The sequence below is a fragment of the Taeniopygia guttata genome, chromosome 2 (genome assembly GCF_048771995.1).
Source record: "Taeniopygia guttata chromosome 2, bTaeGut7.mat, whole genome shotgun sequence".
NCBI classification, from domain to species: domain Eukaryota; kingdom Metazoa; phylum Chordata; class Aves; order Passeriformes; family Estrildidae; genus Taeniopygia; species Taeniopygia guttata.
Window position 1 is genome coordinate 114,289,263 of NC_133026.1, and position 17,059 is coordinate 114,306,321.

Consider the following 17,059-nt stretch of genomic DNA (forward strand, 5'->3'; position numbering starts at 1 on the left):
TCCTGCAAGAAGTAAGGCAAGGACAGGAGCTTCAGGTGAGCACATCAGAACTCCTCCTAGAGAAAGAGAATTAAGGTATCTTTGGTGGTATGAATGCTTTATTTGCCTCAATTTGCATCCTTTGAATTCATGTCGTACTGATGTCATGCTCTATCATGACAGTTGTTCAAGTGCCCAATTTTTAGAGCATGCACAATAGCAAAATCCTTTTAAAATGATAATACCTGGTTGGAGTATATCTGGTTGTGTGTTAGAACTGTTAGACATAGGAGGTTTTGTTTTAGGAAGTGTAAAATAATGTGCCTGCAGGCAGCTGTGCAGTTTTAGTGTGAGGAGGACTGTGCTGGATGGTTTCAGAGGCGTAAAACAATAAAAAAAAGTGTGTTCATTTTAAGCCTCAGTGCCTTCTGTAGTTTCATTTCAAAGTAGGGAATCTCTTGCTTTATGCAGTTTTTATTCCTAGTGAGGGTTTAGTTAAGGGATGGAACCACAGACAAGTCTGAGCACAGATCAGTTGTTTGCTTTGCTTTTATATGCTTTGATATCAGCAGTGCATGGTGAATTGGCAGCACAGCAAGTCCTGTGATAAGAGTGAATGTCTGGGCCGTAGACTGTCCCTGTGCTCCACCTTGAAATCTTCTGGGTATCTCCTGCTCCCCTCTGAACATAACATGAGGGGTGTGTTCTTACAGGTAGTGAGAAAGCATCTGAGCAATTATTCTTCTTGAGAGATGCTGATTTGAAGGGAAAGGAGCGGGGCAAACACTGCTCTGTGTTGGCAACGTGGTGCAAGTGGCTGCTTGTGAGTACCACCTCTGCTTGTGTTGTGGAGGTCCCAGGACAGATAAAACCAGGTTTAGGCATGCACATTTTTTAATTACATAACCCTTTGGGGGTGGCTTTGTGTACTCATCTACTACCAGATCAGAAAATAGGAGTAGTCTTACTAAGCCTTTTGCCACATGTTTGTTGAGGCTGTGGAAGCACACAGCAAGGGTTCTGTTGCATTGTGTAGAAAGTGAGTTCTTCCTTGGAGATCTGCTTATTTTTACTTTTGAGTGTGTGTAGATTTAACTGAAGAGCATGTATTCACACAGTTGTTCTATTTAAGTTAATGTAGGGTGACTCAGTGTGTATTCACTGCTGTGAGCCCACAGTGACTGCAACAGAACATTTTATTGTCTGAAGACAATGCTAATAATGGTAGCATTAAAACAGCCTTGGAATTTTACAAGACAATATTCTGTTCCCTGAACTGCCAAGGGACAAAGAGATTTGCCATTGTCAGACAGGGGAACAGGAGCCGGCCTGCAGTGCAAACAGTGCCCTCCACTTCTGCTGGGCTGGGCTGGGGTGTCCTGCCCCTCTCTGCTTCTGCTTCCTGGGACCTGCTCCAGAGTTTGTCACAGCAGCAAGCACCCTCTGCAAAGCAAGCACTGCAGCAGCTGGCTCTGCTGAGAGCTGTTGTAACACAGCCCTTCCCAGGGTGATCCTACTCAAAGCTGCTTTCATCCAACAGGTGAGCTATCTTGGCCAGCTGAAAGGGCTGGAAAGGTCAGGCACTTCTTTGGCTGCCCCCCACCTATCACTGCTCTGGCGCTTGATCCCACCAGGTATGCGGTTTGCTGAAGGAGAATTTGGGATAGGTGTAGTGCTTTGCAGTTAATACATTATGACTGCTATGGCATTCCCATAACTCACAAAACAGTGATTCAGAAGTGATGCAGTTTACATTGGTTGTGCATTTCTTTACCATGAACTTTGATGGAGGGATTGTAGGATGAAACCAATGGGACTGTAGTGACAAGTGGAGGGCAGCTGTCTTTGTAGCTGAGGTGTATGTTATAAGTACTAATGAATTGTTCATTATGAAATTAATAAGTATTACATATATATTATTAATGCTTAGCACCACCTTTTATTGTGTAAAAACAATAATGGTTTTCTTATCAAAAGAATTGTTAATAATGCTTGGACCCTGAAACCAAAGATGCAGAGGTGGGAGTTGTATGTATTTATTCTTTCATAGGAAATAGTTAAAGTAAAACATTTCTACCCTCATAAGTACTGCTCTGCAGCAGGTTCCTGGTATGCTGGTGTAATAGATTGGATAATGACAGCGTAGACAATAAGATGTGAAAATGAACTAAAGAAGAGACTGTTGGCAGTGCAGAGACACTGGCTGGAAACCTCACCAACTGTAAACCACATTTGTAGTACCATGGCTTACATCCAGGATGGACAGCATCTGCAGTGCAAAGCCATTTGGAGACTCACTGGTGGTGAGCACAAAGTTTGATCTCTGCATTAGTAACTAGCAGATTAGATAGGTGTGAATCCAGGCTCTGTCTTGCACTGAACTTCCTTGAGATGAGAATCCACTGAGCTTCTTTAATGACTCCAGCAGCATTTCCCGGGAGCCGTGTGACAAAGTACCAGAGGGTTGGGCTTTGATTTCAGCAGCTTCATTATGGAGTTGTGCTTATCTCTCAAAATGGATCCTTTCAAAATTTTTGTTTGGTTTATGTTTGGTGGGGATAGTGAAGAAAAAGAGCTGATTTAAGGAAAATTGAATGGGGGAAGTGTCACAAGTTTTGGAGTGTTGAGATTCCAGGCATCCTTACTGTGAAAAATGGGAGTTTAATTACCCCGATTTTGTGTGGGTTTGCTGAGTTGTTTTAGTTTGTTTGTCCTCTGTAAGTCTCTACTAATGCTATTATTTTCTTTCACTAAACAGAAAAAATTAATTCAGTGATCTCTGTTGCTCAGTGTCTGCTGGGAATACTGGTACTGAGTTGTATCACTGCAAATATTGGTGTGTTCTTGCTTATACTGTTGGCAGAAACACTGGGAAGAGTCAAACAGCCTCAATATTGCTTATATCTTCTATTTTCTTTTGACAAAATCATTGCACGGTTCTGCCTCAACATGGTCTTCTGTGAGCTGCAAGGAGCAGCAGTTATTGAACTGGCTAATTCAGTCCATGTAATATGTACCATAGAACTCTATGGAGTACTTTCAGCAATTTCCCTGCCTCATATACATTTTGGGGCATCAGAACATCTCCTTTGATTAGACAGTTTCTAAACAGCAACATTTGTTATACCTGTCACTTTATTTTTGTTCCAGTATATCACATGTGTCTCCATGTGTCCCTGCATATCTGTATCACCAATACAGGGGATTTGAGGCATGTTTTCAGCATGGCATCCAGGCTTGCACAGAATGGCACAGCCCATCAGCCCTCTGTTTAGCCTCTGCTCACACTAACATTAGCAGCTTTTTATCTTTTTCACCCCCTTAGCACTAGCAGCTTTTTATCCTTCTCACCCCCTTTCCTGAAATGACTCCTTAATGCTGTACACAAGAGTGCCTGTTAAGTCGATGCCTTGCTGAATAAATTCCAGGTGCCTGCTGCTAAAAAGGAAGAGATGATGCTTTTCTTTCTCTACATGGTTCTTGTTCTCATCCTTATGTTTTCTTGATTTTTCTCAAGTCATCCTGTTTTGTTTGCTGTTGGCAAATAAATCACCAAGAGATGCAAAAAGCAAAAGAGTGGAGGGAATGCCTGGTGCATACTGAGAAGCAAATATTCCAGTCTTTCAAGCATGGAGAAATGAAAAGAGGTGGATATAGATGGTGATGAATTTAAACATGTACTTATTTATTACTCTGTCTTCCATGTCTGGATCATCTGCTGCTGGGGAGTGGATGAGACAAAGAAACACTTGATTTTTGGCACCAGTGAAATGAGGTGGCAAGATGAGATCAGAGAATCGTATAGGTTGGAGGGGACTTGCAGAGATCACTTAGTCCATCCTGCTGTCCAACCTGCATCCCATCTGATCAGGTTGCTCAGGGCCATGCTCAGGACACTTTTGAATATCTCCAAGGATGAAAGTCCAGCAGACATTGTGGACTTCTGTTGCAGTGTTTCACTTCCCTGAAAATGAAAAGTTTCCTCTCCTGTGTAAGGTTGTAATATCCCAAGTTGCAGCTCTGATGGTGCCCTTCCTCCCTGTGTACCTGTGAGGACAGTCTGTGTCCCCTCCCATCAGGCAGTAGCAGGTAGGTCTCCCTGTAGCTCTCTCTTTTCATGATTGAGCAAACAGAGTACCCTCACCCTCTCTTCCTACGCTCCAGCTCCTCAGCTGGCTCTGGCAGTGGGCAACCTGTGCTGCTCCTGACAGCATGTCTACAGGAAAAACTCTTTTCTGTGCTGCATCCCATGAGTACCCTGAGACTGCTTTCTCTTTTCATATCAACTGACCTTAATTTATTTCCTTTTCAACCTTTTTGCATGGAATCTCCGAAATAGTAGCATTTTCAAGCTATAGCTTTCACCACAGTATGATGTCACATCAAAATCTGTGTATGATAGTATAAAAGGAAAAAAGCAACTGTTAATTCTTAGCTCAAATGCTTTTGTCTCTCATGATGTTCATTTTTACAACTATATCCATTCAGCAAGACTTGATCCTGACTTTTTTTTCTTAAAGAACTTAAAATGTGTTGTCCAGTAGGAAATTAAATATTCTGCAATCAAATGCAAACATTCAACCCAAAAAGGCAGATGCTACTCCAGGTCCAGTATCTATGTGCAAGTCACATTCTGTTAGCAAATTTAGTGGAAAAATGGCTCTTAAATAGTTTCATCTGCTGCTTTCCTATTTTTTTTATATTAGGTTGCCCCTGGTATTTCAAGAGTTTCTATCGAGGTACTGTATACTCTCACAGCAAACCCAAACACATTTTAGCTGAGCAAAGAACATTTGGAGACTGGCTCACTTTTAACCTCTGCTAAGGCCCTTGTCTTTCTCAGCAGCACTGAGTGTGGTGTTGATATCCAACATTCTAGCTACGGGAGAAAAAAGAAAATTTCAAGATAGAATTTCTGAATCTTAGTGAATCAGGTGTAACAAATACTGGCCTAAAAGAAGACATCAGATTGTAAAGATCCTGAGAAGCAGGATCAGGCATGCTTAAACACCCAGGTTAATGAGCAAAGAGCTATAGCACTTCATGAATTCTCATGTAACTTTTTAAGATATCCACTATCTCAGAGCTGAAAATTCACACATAGTTATTCTGTATATATATTCTAAAAATGTTATGACCATTAAATATTGTCTAGTATATTTATAAATTCAGAATGGCTAATTTAGACTTTGGACGATTCATTTTCTTCTTACAAGTATATTTGAGAGTTCCTCTAGAGTAATCCACCAACTCATCAAGGAACTATTGAGTATAAGTTAAAGCAAATTGTATGTCAAGAGATTGACAACTTGATTTTATGTTATTTCTCACTGACTGAAGAAATTGGATCTGTCTCTCCATCCCTAAAATAAAGTAATCCAAACACAATATTGAAGCGCTCGTGAAGAGATGTTGCTTGACACAATGTGCATCCCTTTACAAGGTGCATGAATAAAATATCAGACAGGTAGAGTTTGTGACCCAGTTAGAAGTTATGTGCATGATCTCTTCTCCTTGGTTGAACTGAGGAAACATCTAGAGTGGGGGATATGTTTACTACAAAAAACCTTATCTGAGTTTTTTGGTTTTGTTTCTTTTAGTGAAAGGGTCATTTATGCATGTCTGCTCTTTTGATTTGGGGCGGAGCTTAAAATAGCTAAACATCCGAAAACTTAATATACACAGTGAAATTTAATTAGGTAACTGCATGAAAATCAAAGAGATTCTTTTGTAGACAGGATGCAAGAATCCCCTTTTGGTACTTTCAGCACATCTGCAGCTAAGTCCTGTTTTCATCTCCTCCTCTTCAGCAAGAAGGGTTAATAATAGATGTATGATCTGCTGCCAAGGGTGGTGAGCCAGGGATGTGAGGAGGAATGCACTATATTCCTTCCACTTCCATGGTGCCTTCTTCATGTAGCCAAAATGCAAAGTCTAATATTTCAAAAGGCAGTCTTCAACTTTGTACTTTCCAATTTGATTTGCTAAAATTGGTCTCCATAGACACCAAGCACCTATTTCATGGCCACAGTTTGACTTTTGGATGCTTAGTACCTCTTGAAAGTATACACAGAATTTCTGAATTTAGGCTTAATTAAGCATTTCCATAAAAGATACAAGCCTATCTTTTTCAGTACCTGAATTCATCTTTCTTTTCTTGGTAAAAATTACCAAAAAAGTATATCTGTTTATAAAAACCTATTTATATCTATAATGTGGACTAACTGTTGGAAAAGCTAGTAAGCTTCAAATGTGCTCCAGTTACATCTCTCCAATTTAAGTTATTTATTTCAAAAATTGGTTTTCTTTTTTGGTTGATTAGGCAATACTGAATAAAATTATATGTTTTTGAAAAATCTGTCAAATGTTAACTCTCAGAATGAGAGACTACCTGCAATATTTGTGAATCATAATTATGTGAGGCTCATTTAAAAAATCCAACAAAACAAAGAATCACAGAATTAACTAGGTTGGAAAAGACCTTTGAGATCAACACAAAAAAACACCATGCAAGTGAAGAAATAGAGGATTCCATTAAGGGAAACACCAGATACACTTTCTGAGCAAGATCACTGACACATCCAAATATGAATATTTCATATAAACCATCAGACTTTTTAAATCACCTTTTGCTGACAGTTACCAAAGCCAGCAAAATTTCACAATGTTTCATTCAGGCAAAGGTCAGTGATGAACTGAATTTCATTCTCTTAAATGTTTCCATTTCTTTTTTGTGGCTGTGTCACTGCCTTGATTTTTTGGGGTTTGTTTGGTTGGGTTTTTTTCCCTCTGTTGCATTTGTGGGGTTTTTTTGGGGGGGGTGGGGGAGGATTAGGGTTTTTTTTGTTGGGTTTTTTTTGTTTGTTTTTGTTTTTATTCAAAAAAGCAGTGAGATTAATATTTTTGCAAAGAAAGATGTTTAGGAAGTGGGGGGTTTTTTTGTTTGTTTGTTTGTTTTTTTTTTTAACTCATGGGAAACATATTGGAAGTAAGCTTTCCTGTGTCCTGCAAGTTGTGGTTCCCACCTCCTGGTGTCCTGGTGTGCTCCTCTGCAGAGCATGGGCAGCAGCTTCGAGCTCCCTCTCCACTCATTTACAGCTTGGCCAGCTTGGGCACAGAGCATTCCTCTCTGTGTGTCTGCACATGTTGGTGTGTGGTGTCATAATTAAAATTTGTTGTCATCCAGGCAGTTCAAATAAAGTTTCATGTGTGGTTTTCACTTTTCCTGTTGTGGTATTTCTATGATTTTTGTGTTCAAGGATGAGACTTCTCTGAACTTGTATGAAGGCAAAAGGGAGAGCAGCTATAGAAAGTATATTTAGGTATAAGTTTTTTAGCTTTTCATAAGATGCATTTAGTTGGCATGATGTTGCCTATCTGAAAATTGTTTTATAATATTTTCATCCCATTTTTCTTTCATGTCAGTTTCCATCAACAAGGCAAAACAGTCTTTGCTTTAATTATTCTTTATTAATATTCATATCTCTGAGATTAAACTGAGATAAGCTTTGGCAATTCTCAGGTTGTGATTGTCTAAAGAGGAGCCAGACTGAGGAATAAAGTTCCTTGTTTTCCAGCAAGTAAAAATGGGAAAAATCAGCTACACTCCCTGAATCCTCACTACAGTGCCTGCATGCTTACCCCAGGCACGGGGCACACCATGCTTTTGAGTTAAGAGATGATGAAGAAGATACATCCTTGCCAATGCCTTTGAGAATTTGTTATGAGATGTGTCCCTCTGCTGATAATATCCAGGGACAGATGTCTCTTCCATTCTTCAGATGTATCTCAAATAAGAAATCCAGATGTTAGGCTGGCCTCTTTCTCCATTTTAAAATCCTCACTGGGCTCTTGCTTACGTGGCAAACACTTTGGTCATTCCTTCCTTTGGGTTTTTTAAATTTTGAATATGCAATGCCAGTCACAGGACTCTATGATTTGTTTTTCTCATATCATGGGTGCTTTTTATTGTAAGAATATTCAACTTACAAGGGAACAGCTAAAGGGATCACTGGTGGAACAAGGTGGAGTTTTCTGTAGTTTTGTATGTTATGTTCATGTTTCAATGACTCTTAGTTCTAAAGGTCTCAACCTCATTGTGAATGTATTATTTAATAAGTCTTCTAAATGTGTTGTATTACTGGAGTGGCCTGGTACCACAAATGACAGGCGAGTTTCTGTCTTGCCAGTGCCCAGCTGTCCCCAAGTCACTCAGTCTGTCTTTAAAAGGATCATCACTCCTGTTTTGCATATCCTTTTGCTTACCAAACAGTCAAAAATACATTTCTAAAAAATTGTAAAAATGTTTAGAATTTATCTAGTTACAAACTTAACTTTAGCTGCACAGATCTCCTCATACTGGTTGTTAAAATTTTCCACTTGACCTTGATTTCAGCAGCAGATAAGAGATTTCCTGTTGAAATTAGGATAATGAGCCATTGCAGTATGTCAGCTGCCCAGCCATTGTGGACTGTTTTTCTAGGCATTCCAGGAGGATTTTTTTTGAAAGAAATTTGAATGAGTGTGGGATTTTATAGAAAAAAAAGCTACAGAGAAATGTCAGTTCAAAGAAGAAAGTGGTAGCTCACGCCCATATAATTAAAGAAGTTAATATATTTTTACAGTCTGAGTATAGTCCAGAGTTTCTTATCTTGGTTTGGGTGCTCCCTGTCTAGGTGAGGCATTTTCTGCCCTTACAGAGGAGATTAAATCTTAGCTGAAACTCAAAAGAGAAAACCAGCTTTGTGTACACCACTCAGTGTCGTGATTTTTTGTGATTTTGAAAAGTCTGATATTAGCTGTTCTTATGGTGTTTTGGATCTCAAATGGTATTGAGTATTTTTTTGTTTTTTCTTTCTCTTACTTTTCTCTCTTTTGTCCACAAAAAAACCAACTTTTTCAAAGAGAACTGAAAAGATAAGGACAGTTGCTTTAAATACTAATGTTGAGGCCATTTGCACCTGTCTAGTAGGAGCCAGTGACCAATCAGTTCTTTGTATATATCTCAGCTACTGTGTGTTTGGCACTACATCAGCATATCTATTATTGATTTTTAAGAGAAGTACTGTGGGGGCACCTAATGTTCCTAAGAGAAAGTATTGCAGAGATCAGTCTTTCCTGTTGGAGTGAACCAGGCTGGATGGGGCTTTGAGACAACTTGGTCTAGTGGAAGATATTCCTGGCCATGGTGGGGGTGTTGGAACCAAATGATCCTTAAGGTCCCTTCGAACCCAAACCTTTCTCTGATTCTATGATACAAATCTGCTTGCACAGGCCTTGTTAAGTTACTTAAAGGAAAAAAAGAGATCTAAGAAAGAGTGAAGAAGGAATGGAATGGTGACTGCACACCATGGCAGCTGTGCCCCACTGTGCCTGCCTGCAGGAAGTAAGTCTGTCCATCACCAGGAAGAAGCTGAGCTCTCAATGGTAACAAACATGTTCAAACTCTACTGTGCATCCAGTGTAAAGCAACATATACTGCTGTATTTTCATCTGAGTCATACAACTGCTGGAGAAATGAAATCCTGGGTCTCCAGATCCAGGAAGAATGCAAGAAAGAATTAAAAAGTACCTAAGAATCAACTATAGTAGTTGTCAGACATAAGTTGCCTTCTTGGAGGCCAAGCATTTGGTATTGGTTTATCACAAGTAGGTTAGTTCTTCCAGTGCAGGGCTGGCCTGGTATTCTACTGCAAATTCCATGGAAGGAGTGGGACAAGCAGTCTGTTTATTTCTTGTCTATTTATCATCTTCCTTTCATATATTCATGGAGAAAAACAAGTGCATGTAACATTGGTGGCCTTTCTGGGTTCTGCATGGGAACTGGGCCATACTGGGAGGTAGCTGGAGTAATCAAACTTTGGTGACAGGAGTCTCTCATGGTGCTTACTAAACACATAAGAGTTGCACTTGCATGAGTAATTAGAACTTTAAAAATATTCATGTGACACCTCTTATGCTAAACAGTATATTAAATTGGGAAAGGAGGATCTGGTGCTTTTAACTATCCTGGTAAGTCTTTGCTCATAAACTCTACTGAAATTTATGCTATATTCTTAATTTCCTCTACTTTTTCTTGCACTTCTGTGTTAATATTTAAAATACTCACTGTGGTGTATGTGGCCCTTCTCAGCTGTGTTCAGGGTGTTGTGTTAAGAGATTCATCCGAAATGTGTTGCTGAAGGGCACTATCTTGGAGTGATAAAGTGCTACTGGACATCTATTACCAGAACAGTTCATCTGCTTAAACAAGGCAATTAGTACATGGTTCTGCCTTGTTCATCCTGCATCTACCAGTGCTGCCTGTCTGAGGACTTACTGTCTGTCCTGCTGGCAGAGACATGAATCCTCAGAAAGTTGTCCACATTGCTGCTTCACAGTCCCATATATGAGAATATTGTGTGTTACACTGAGGAACTTGTACAGTCTGTAACTTAGTTCAGAACTTGGTCTGCCTCCCCATTACTCTTTAAGCTTTATTCATTGACAGTTTTGTCAGTGCACACTGCTGCTGCAGATGCAAAATAGCATCACTGGGGTTTTGTTCCATGGCATGAATGATGAAACCAGTCATGCACTGAAAGCTCCGTTTGAGTTTTGTATGTATATCTTCTTCAGACATTTCTATCCTGGGTCCAGAACCAAGTTCAGTGAAGCCCGTGTGGTGTGTGCTTTCCTGGTGGTTTCACAATTTAATGGATACCCTCTGGGGAAATCCTTGAGACTTGGAGCAGTATGTTTATTGTGGCACCAAAGGATTCCAGCAACTTACTCTACAATAACTACTCCAGTATTAATACTTCCACTTTTTGTGACTGTGACCTCTTTATAACACTTAGAAGATAAAATAGGCTATACATTCTTAATGTAGTGTTCACTAAACAACATATTTCACTATGTAGCTCACACTGACATTCATATCATAAATGTGTCTGTTTGAATTACTACTATTGGAATAAACCACATGTATGTTAGTCATTATGTTTAAATACTTTTATCATTTAGAAACTAAAAGTGTATTCTTGTTGGTATGGGAAGAATAGAACTCTTGTGCATGCACTTATGTCATGACTGTGTACTGGAGCTCTCTTAAAAGCCATTATGATAGTGGGTCTTCCTTAGCCTGGCATTTCTCCCCTTCTGCTAGTTGTCATTAGCCTCACAGCAGAGAGGAAAACTGCTTCTCCCCTTCCTCCATCACTGCCTCTTTTTTCCACATAAAAAGATGTGTAGAAAACTGCGTCCCACAGCAGCGGTGTTTTCCTCCCTAAGAAATACACTGACTTATTTTTCCCTTGCCTTTTGCATATGCAAATGCTTAATTACAGGAAAATTATCTCAAAATTCTAAAATTATGTGCTTTTCTGTCAGTCAATTTAATGTGAAGATATTTGCAATAATTTTTAGCAGGTTATATTTACACAAAATATAAAGGTTTGGAGTTTTTTCTGCATGGACTTTAATAACTGGTTTAAAATTCCAAAGAGTAGGTAATAGTTTTGTGGAGAAAAAGGAGAAGGTGTGATATATGAAATAAAAGATGTATTGATTGAGACTAGATAGGAATAATGTTTTCTAAATACCATACTGCCATGGTTTTAAAAAGCATTGTCTAAAATAAATATTTTAGAAAAGGGAAAGAGACTAAGGGAAAAAAAGAAAAATTTTTACCTATAGACATATAAAAATTAAAGAGTAGATTTCTCGTACTTTTTGTTGTTAGCTTGGAACATATCCTGTCATCCCTCCCAGCAAGGAAGATGTGGAGGGTTTTTGAACACACAAATATTTTGCTCTTTAGCCTTTACTTTGAGTATAGGAAAATACATCATCACTGTAGAGTCCATATTTTCATGTCAAAATCAACTAGCAGCTGCCCTAAAATAACACTAACATTTACATATTGATATTTTTCCCTCAGTTACTTGTAAAGTAGCTGACATTGATTCCATGCCCTACTAAATTTTTATCATAGAAACAGAGTTGTGAATTTTTCTTTGCAGTATTTTCTCTCTTCTTTAATTAGAAATAGCCAAAACCCCAACAAAATGGCTTGTTTATCTGTAACAAGACCTTAAAATCACAATTTTTTTGTCCTTCATCAGTGAATTAAAAATTGCATTTTGACATTTGAGTCCTGTTTGCATTTATTCATTGATCCCCAGCACAGATGCATTTCATCTCGCACGTCAGATACTGTGTCATGTGCAAGCTTGTGTTCTGAGGCTTCCCTAATGACCTTTTAATTAGTTGTTATTATTACACAGCTCACAGGCTTCAGCCACATTGATGTCATCATTTATCTCACCTTTCATGTGAAATAGTCCTGATTGCTGCTGTGGCTGCCTTGCACTTCTTCCCCTCCCTTCTCCTGGCATGGACTGGCCTTGGTGTCCTGCTCCCATGACCTTCAACACTGACGTACATGCACCTGCAATGTTACTGCTATGCTGTGTTTTGGGGTTTTTTTAATGCCTTTTTCATATATTCTTTTTTGTCTTTTTTTTTTTTTTTTCAGAATCCTCTGGAGCATTACATTCCCCTGTTTGGAGTGTGGACAAGAGTTTGGCATTCTACTTTCACAGGTACCTTTTTGAATTAAAATGCATGTTTCTTTCCTAGAGGTTGATAAAAGGAGAGCAATTCCAGAACGATTTTACTGTATCCTCCTCTGCTATCTTGGGAGATATGTTGTGATAATGAGTTTCTCTTCCTCCACCTTTATAGTCCTTTGGGCTGGCAGATTCATTAGTTGCAAGTATATAGCTGAATGCCATTTCAGAAAGATTGAGGCTTTCTCTTCTCTTGCTGGCCTCAGTCACAGAGCCATGTATGTGTTGCAGAATAAGTTTTGGAAGTACTCCAGTAGTTCCAGGCTTTTTCTCACCCTTTATTCCCAAACTGTACTTTGGTTACAGTTGCTCCATTCAGTAAATTTGTTTTAGCTTTTTACAATGGAGACCTCCAGTGCAAGTGAACACTTCTTGCCTTAGTCCTCCAGAGCTTTCTATTTATTTCTGTTACTTACCTGACTCCTCTTTGGAAGTATTCCAGTAGTTCCAGGCTTTTTACCACCCTTTATTCCCAGCCTGTACTTTAGTTACCATTTTTCCATTCAGTAGGTTGTGTTAGCTTTTTGTAACAGAGACCGTCAGTACAAACAAGCCCTGGTAGCCTCGATACTTCAGAGCTTTCTGTTACTTATTTGGTTATTACTACTACTTTCCAAATACTGAGTCACACAAAATCAGAGAATGAATGAGGTTGGAAGGGACCATAGTGGGTCATCTGGTCCAACCTTCCTGCCTAAGCAGTGTCATCCTAAAGTATATGATATAGAATTTTGTCCAGACAGTTCTTGAATATCTCCAGTGAGGGAGCCTCTACATCCTTTCTGGGCAATCTGTCCTAGTGCTCAGTAAAGAAGTTTTGCTGGTAAAGTTCTTCCTCATATTCAGGTGGTACTTTCTGTGGATCAGATTCTGCCTGTTGCTTCTTGTTCCTTTGCATGACACCTCTGAGAAGAGCCTGGATCTATCATCATGGCACCCTCCCTTCAGATACTGATAGACATTGATGAGGTCCTGTCTCAGTCATTTCTTCTCAAGGCTGAACAGGCCCAACTCTCAGTCTTTCCTCATAAGAGAGATGCTCCAGTCCCTTAATCATCTTTATTGCCCTTTGCTGGACCTGCTCCAGGAGCTCCATGTTTCTTTTGTGCTGAGGAGCTCAGAACTGACACAGCACTCCAGATGTGGCCTCACCAGGGCTGAGGAGAGGGGCAGGATCACCTCCTTCATCCTACTGGCAATGTCCTTCCTAATGCAAGCAGGACGTCTTTGGTCTTCTTGGCCACCAGGGCACTGCTGGCTCATGGACAGATGTTGTCCACCAGGACCCCCAGGTCCCTCTCTGCAGAGCTGCTTTCCAGCAGGTCAGTGCCCAGCCTGTGCTGGTGCATGCAGTTGTTCCTCCCCAGGTGCAGGGCCCTACATTTGTCCTTGTTAAACTTCAGAAGATTCTTCTCTTCCCATCTCTCCAGACTGTCAAGGTCCCTCTGAAGGACCACGCAGCCCTCTGTGGAGTTGACCACTGCTCCCAGCTTGATGTCACCAGTGAACTTGCTGAGGAGGCATCTGCCCCTTCATCCAATCACTGAGGAACAAGTTAAGCTGTACTGGGCCCAGTGTAGAACTCTGGGGGACACCACTGGTGACAGGCCTCTGACTAGACCCTGTGCCACTGATTAAGACCCTTGGGATCTGCTGTTTAGCTTCTTCTCAATCCACTTCACTGTCCAGGTATCCAGCCCACACTTCCTGAGTTTGGAATTGAGGATGATGTGAGAGGATGTTGTGAGAGACAGGATCAAAAGCTTTACTGAAGTCCAAGTAGGCAATATCCACTGCTCTCCCCCATGCATCCAGGTAGTTGTTTCATCACAGAAGGCAATCAAATTGGTCAAGCATGATTTACTTTTAGTGAGGTATTAAACTGATACTAGTGAGGAAATAAACTGGTACTCCTGAGCACATTGTCATCCATGTGGAGATAGAGATGGCCTCCAGAATGAGCCATTCCATCACCCGCCCAGGGAGGAAGGTGAGGCTGTCTGGCTGGTAGTTCCCTATATCCTCTTTCATGCCCATTTTGAAAGCTGGGGTGCTTTTTCCAGTCCTCGAGCACAAGTCCACCCACAACACTCTGACCTTGATCTCAAGGTCTAAGCAGAAGATGAGCATTAAAGCTTAAAATCTTTATTTTTGTCACTAAAGCTCCAAAACAAAAGGTGTCAGGAATAATGGAAAGAGTAGCTTCGTCCTTGGTAAGTACAAGTAAACTGAAATCCGTGAAGGCAGGAGGGAACAGGGGCTGAACGTGTGGCACTTGGTAACAATGGTTGTAAAATTCTTCAAAGATTAATAAGGCACTTCCGGTATTTCATTGTAGCAAAGAAAAAAATCAGTAATCAATGTCAGATGTGTCATGTGTCAAATTAGCAACACACTTCACTATTACTTAGTTTTAATTCTGCTCAGTAAAAGGCATTTAATGTCCATCTGTTTCCAATCAGCATATTTGGCTCCAGAATATAAATTTGCATTGTGTGGGGTCTTAAATTAACAATTATCGCTGCTGTTCTATTTCAAGGCAAAATGCTAAGTCTGAGAGTACACATAGCTAATTTAAGGGTAAAAATCTGTTCCCTGAATGTGAAAATCATCTCAGAAGCCATTTCTGTCAGCTGCAGAATTGGGAATTTGAAATTCCAGATATGTATTTGTCCTGGTTTAGGGCAAATTTGGGAGAGAATCTTTGAAGGGGTTTCATACATAGTATGTAATTAGGCAGCAACACGGTTTTAGCTGTGACATGGACTGACACCAGGAACATTCAAGGATCTTTGTTAATTTTTGTGATCACAAGTTAACCTACACTAATTTTACAGTCACATTTCATATTTTTTACTTTCCTCATGTTGTGCTGCATTGGATTTATTTCTGCCATCTTTGGAATGGGATTCAATGTTTTGTGTTCATGCAGATGCTCCAGTAGCTCTGTAGTTTTGTTGGAAATATATTGCTCATTTTGTCAACAGAAAAAACTGGATTTGTGATTTATGATGAAAGCAGCATTCTGTCCTGGCTGGGGTGACATAGGCAGCCCTCCCTTCTCATTAACTTTTACAGAATGCCTTAAAACCAGTCCAGATCAGTGATGGGCTGGAACTGGGACTGAGGGACATCCTCAGTGGGGGGACCGCATTTCCCAGCAGTGATGGGGATGGTGTGCTGCCAGAGCAGCTGGCAGGAGAAGTTGCCTTTATGAAGCAGGCATGAGCAGATGAAAAAACAGACACCATGTGTCCTCATTTGAGGCTTGGCACCTTTGTTTCCATGTCCCATTATTTGTCTGCTTTAGGCATCTTAACCCTGCCATGCAGGGTTAAGTAGTTTCAATCAACTACTTTAAAACTTTGCTGATACTCATCTCTTAATGAAGATAAAGCAGCAGATACAAGTTTGGCATACCTCTATCTACTTGCTGGGTTTGAGATGAATTTCATATGTTACTTTGAGCGGCCAGTATCAATCCTGTATTGAACTTTCAGTTTGGAGATTTACTTTTGTTTACAGAAGAGGGGAGATCTATAAGTGTGGCTGTGTATCACATATCTTAGAGGAGAATGGATATGTAGCAATCTTGGGGTAGTCTGATACTCTCAGGGAGGGCAGGAATGGAGTAGTTTTAGCAGATTTGCTAAGCAATAAGTAGTCTATGACACCTGTGGTAGAGAGCATCCCTAGTTCAGGACTCCCCCAGGGACAAGACTAATGTGTATCTGGTCATGCAGTCAGCATGTAAAAGGGGTCTGAAGCATTGCCAAAAAGAACATAATTTACTGAGGAGTCTTCAGTAAACCTCCACACTCATTCAATTGACTGGTCAGTGTTTCTGGTTGCTGGATTTACTCCACTATGCATTTTCATCCTGAAAGTGTGTTGTTCTCTGAGCCTGGTATCCCTCTGTGATATGCTCCTGCCAACCACCCAGTGCCAGCTCCTTTGCCCCCAGCCTTCCAAGCTCAGCAGACAGTGTGCCCCAGGCACAGAGGCTGCAGGAGAGAGAAGATGTAGCTCTCTCCTGCAATGCAAAAATGGTCTGGTGAAGCAGGAGCTTTGCTTCACTGAGAGCTTCACGTTTCTCCACAATGCCCTTATGCCAGCTCTGTTCCTTCTGCAGGACACAGGAGCTGTGAGAGAGGAGATAAGGAAGAGAACTTGAGCTGTCTCTTCCTTTTTCCTATAATCCTTCTCTATCCTTGTAATCTCCTGCTTCCTAACTCACTCTTCAGCGCCTCTTTCTCTATTCCCAACACCTTCTCCTCTCTGCTCTTTGCCTGGTTAATAGCATTTCTCTTCTTCCTCTCTGTGTCTTATCATTTCTCACTTTTCTTTTGTCTGTCCCCATGCTCACAATTCCAGGTTTTGGGTTTGTTTAGTTTGTTTGTTTTGTTTGTTTTCTTGGAGTCTCTGCACTGCTTTCCTCTCTCCATTTCATTAAATGCAGTGGTTATGAC

General features: G+C 40.4%; 1 protein-coding gene across 1 annotated transcript in view; it reads left to right on the top strand.

The window, feature by feature from the left end:
- The window catches only part of LOC121469267 (uncharacterized), a 115,558-nt gene that overhangs the window by 84,534 nt on the left and 13,965 nt on the right, over window positions 1–17,059 (top strand). Inside the window, exon 4 of the mRNA XM_072924300.1 lies at window positions 12,497–12,563. Coding sequence (XP_072780401.1) covers window positions 12,497–12,563 — 67 coding nt within the window. The remainder of the gene's footprint in view (window positions 1–12,496; window positions 12,564–17,059) is intronic.